This window comes from Galeopterus variegatus, unplaced genomic scaffold (genome assembly GCF_000696425.1).
Source record: "Galeopterus variegatus unplaced genomic scaffold, G_variegatus-3.0.2 Scaffold5373, whole genome shotgun sequence".
Lineage (NCBI taxonomy): Eukaryota > Metazoa > Chordata > Mammalia > Dermoptera > Cynocephalidae > Galeopterus > Galeopterus variegatus.
Window position 1 is genome coordinate 75,829 of NW_007731484.1, and position 776 is coordinate 76,604.

Genomic DNA, 776 nt, shown 5'->3' on the forward strand with positions numbered 1-776 from the left:
CCCCCGCACCTCGCTCAGCCAGTGAGCGGGAACCGGTCTGTATGTGGGATCCGAACCCTCGGCAGGAGCGCAGCCGCACTTCCCAAGCGGCACACTAGCACAGTGCGCCACCGGGCCGGCCCTAACAACTATACTTTTTTGAAGTTGTTACAACAAGCAAACGGAAAGGACATTCTTGGGGGGGAGGGGAGAGAGGGAGGAGGGAGGGAGGTGTCGGTGATGGGCCATAATACTCATATACATTGTATATTGACAAAATAAAAATTTAACGAAAAAAAAAAAACTGATAGAACTATACTTAAGATCTATGCACCTCACTGTGTAAAAACTATGCCACAATGAAAATCCATTTAAGTGCATTCAGTAGTTTCCTCAAGAGGCCTGACCTGGGCTTGTAGATTTGGCTCCAAACGTAGTAAGCAACCAATCTGGGTGGTTTTGGTATGTATGATACCAGCTCCCACAAAATTTGCAGGATTAGGATCAACTTCTTCAAGGAGGGCAGAACCAAATCCAATAATCTGTCCAAAAGAAATAGGAGAATGGGAAAACTGACGCTGGGTCACAGGCAGTGTATCCACCTCTGGGAATGTCCCCACACAGGCATTTACCTTTGCTTTAGTAATTTCCGTGTCCATTGGATGCTTTGCTTTGAAAATGTTCTGTACTTCTTGTTGTGGACTATGGAAGTAACGACAAGTGTAAGTATTCTAAGCTGGGTCAGAGCCTCGAAGACCATATTGTAAATGACCCCTCCCCCCCCAGCCTCCTGCCCC

General features: G+C 47.0%; 1 protein-coding gene across 1 annotated transcript in view; it reads right to left on the minus strand.

Annotated features, from left to right (window-relative positions):
• AP2A2 (adaptor-related protein complex 2, alpha 2 subunit) overlaps positions 1-776 on the minus strand; it is a 61,875-nt gene that overhangs the window by 1,585 nt on the left and 59,514 nt on the right. Inside the window, exons 19-20 of the mRNA XM_008589317.1 lie at positions 612-681; positions 387-521 (exon numbers count right to left, since the gene is read on the minus strand). Of these exons, the coding sequence (XP_008587539.1) occupies positions 387-521; positions 612-681 (205 nt within the window). The remainder of the gene's footprint in view (positions 1-386; positions 522-611; positions 682-776) is intronic.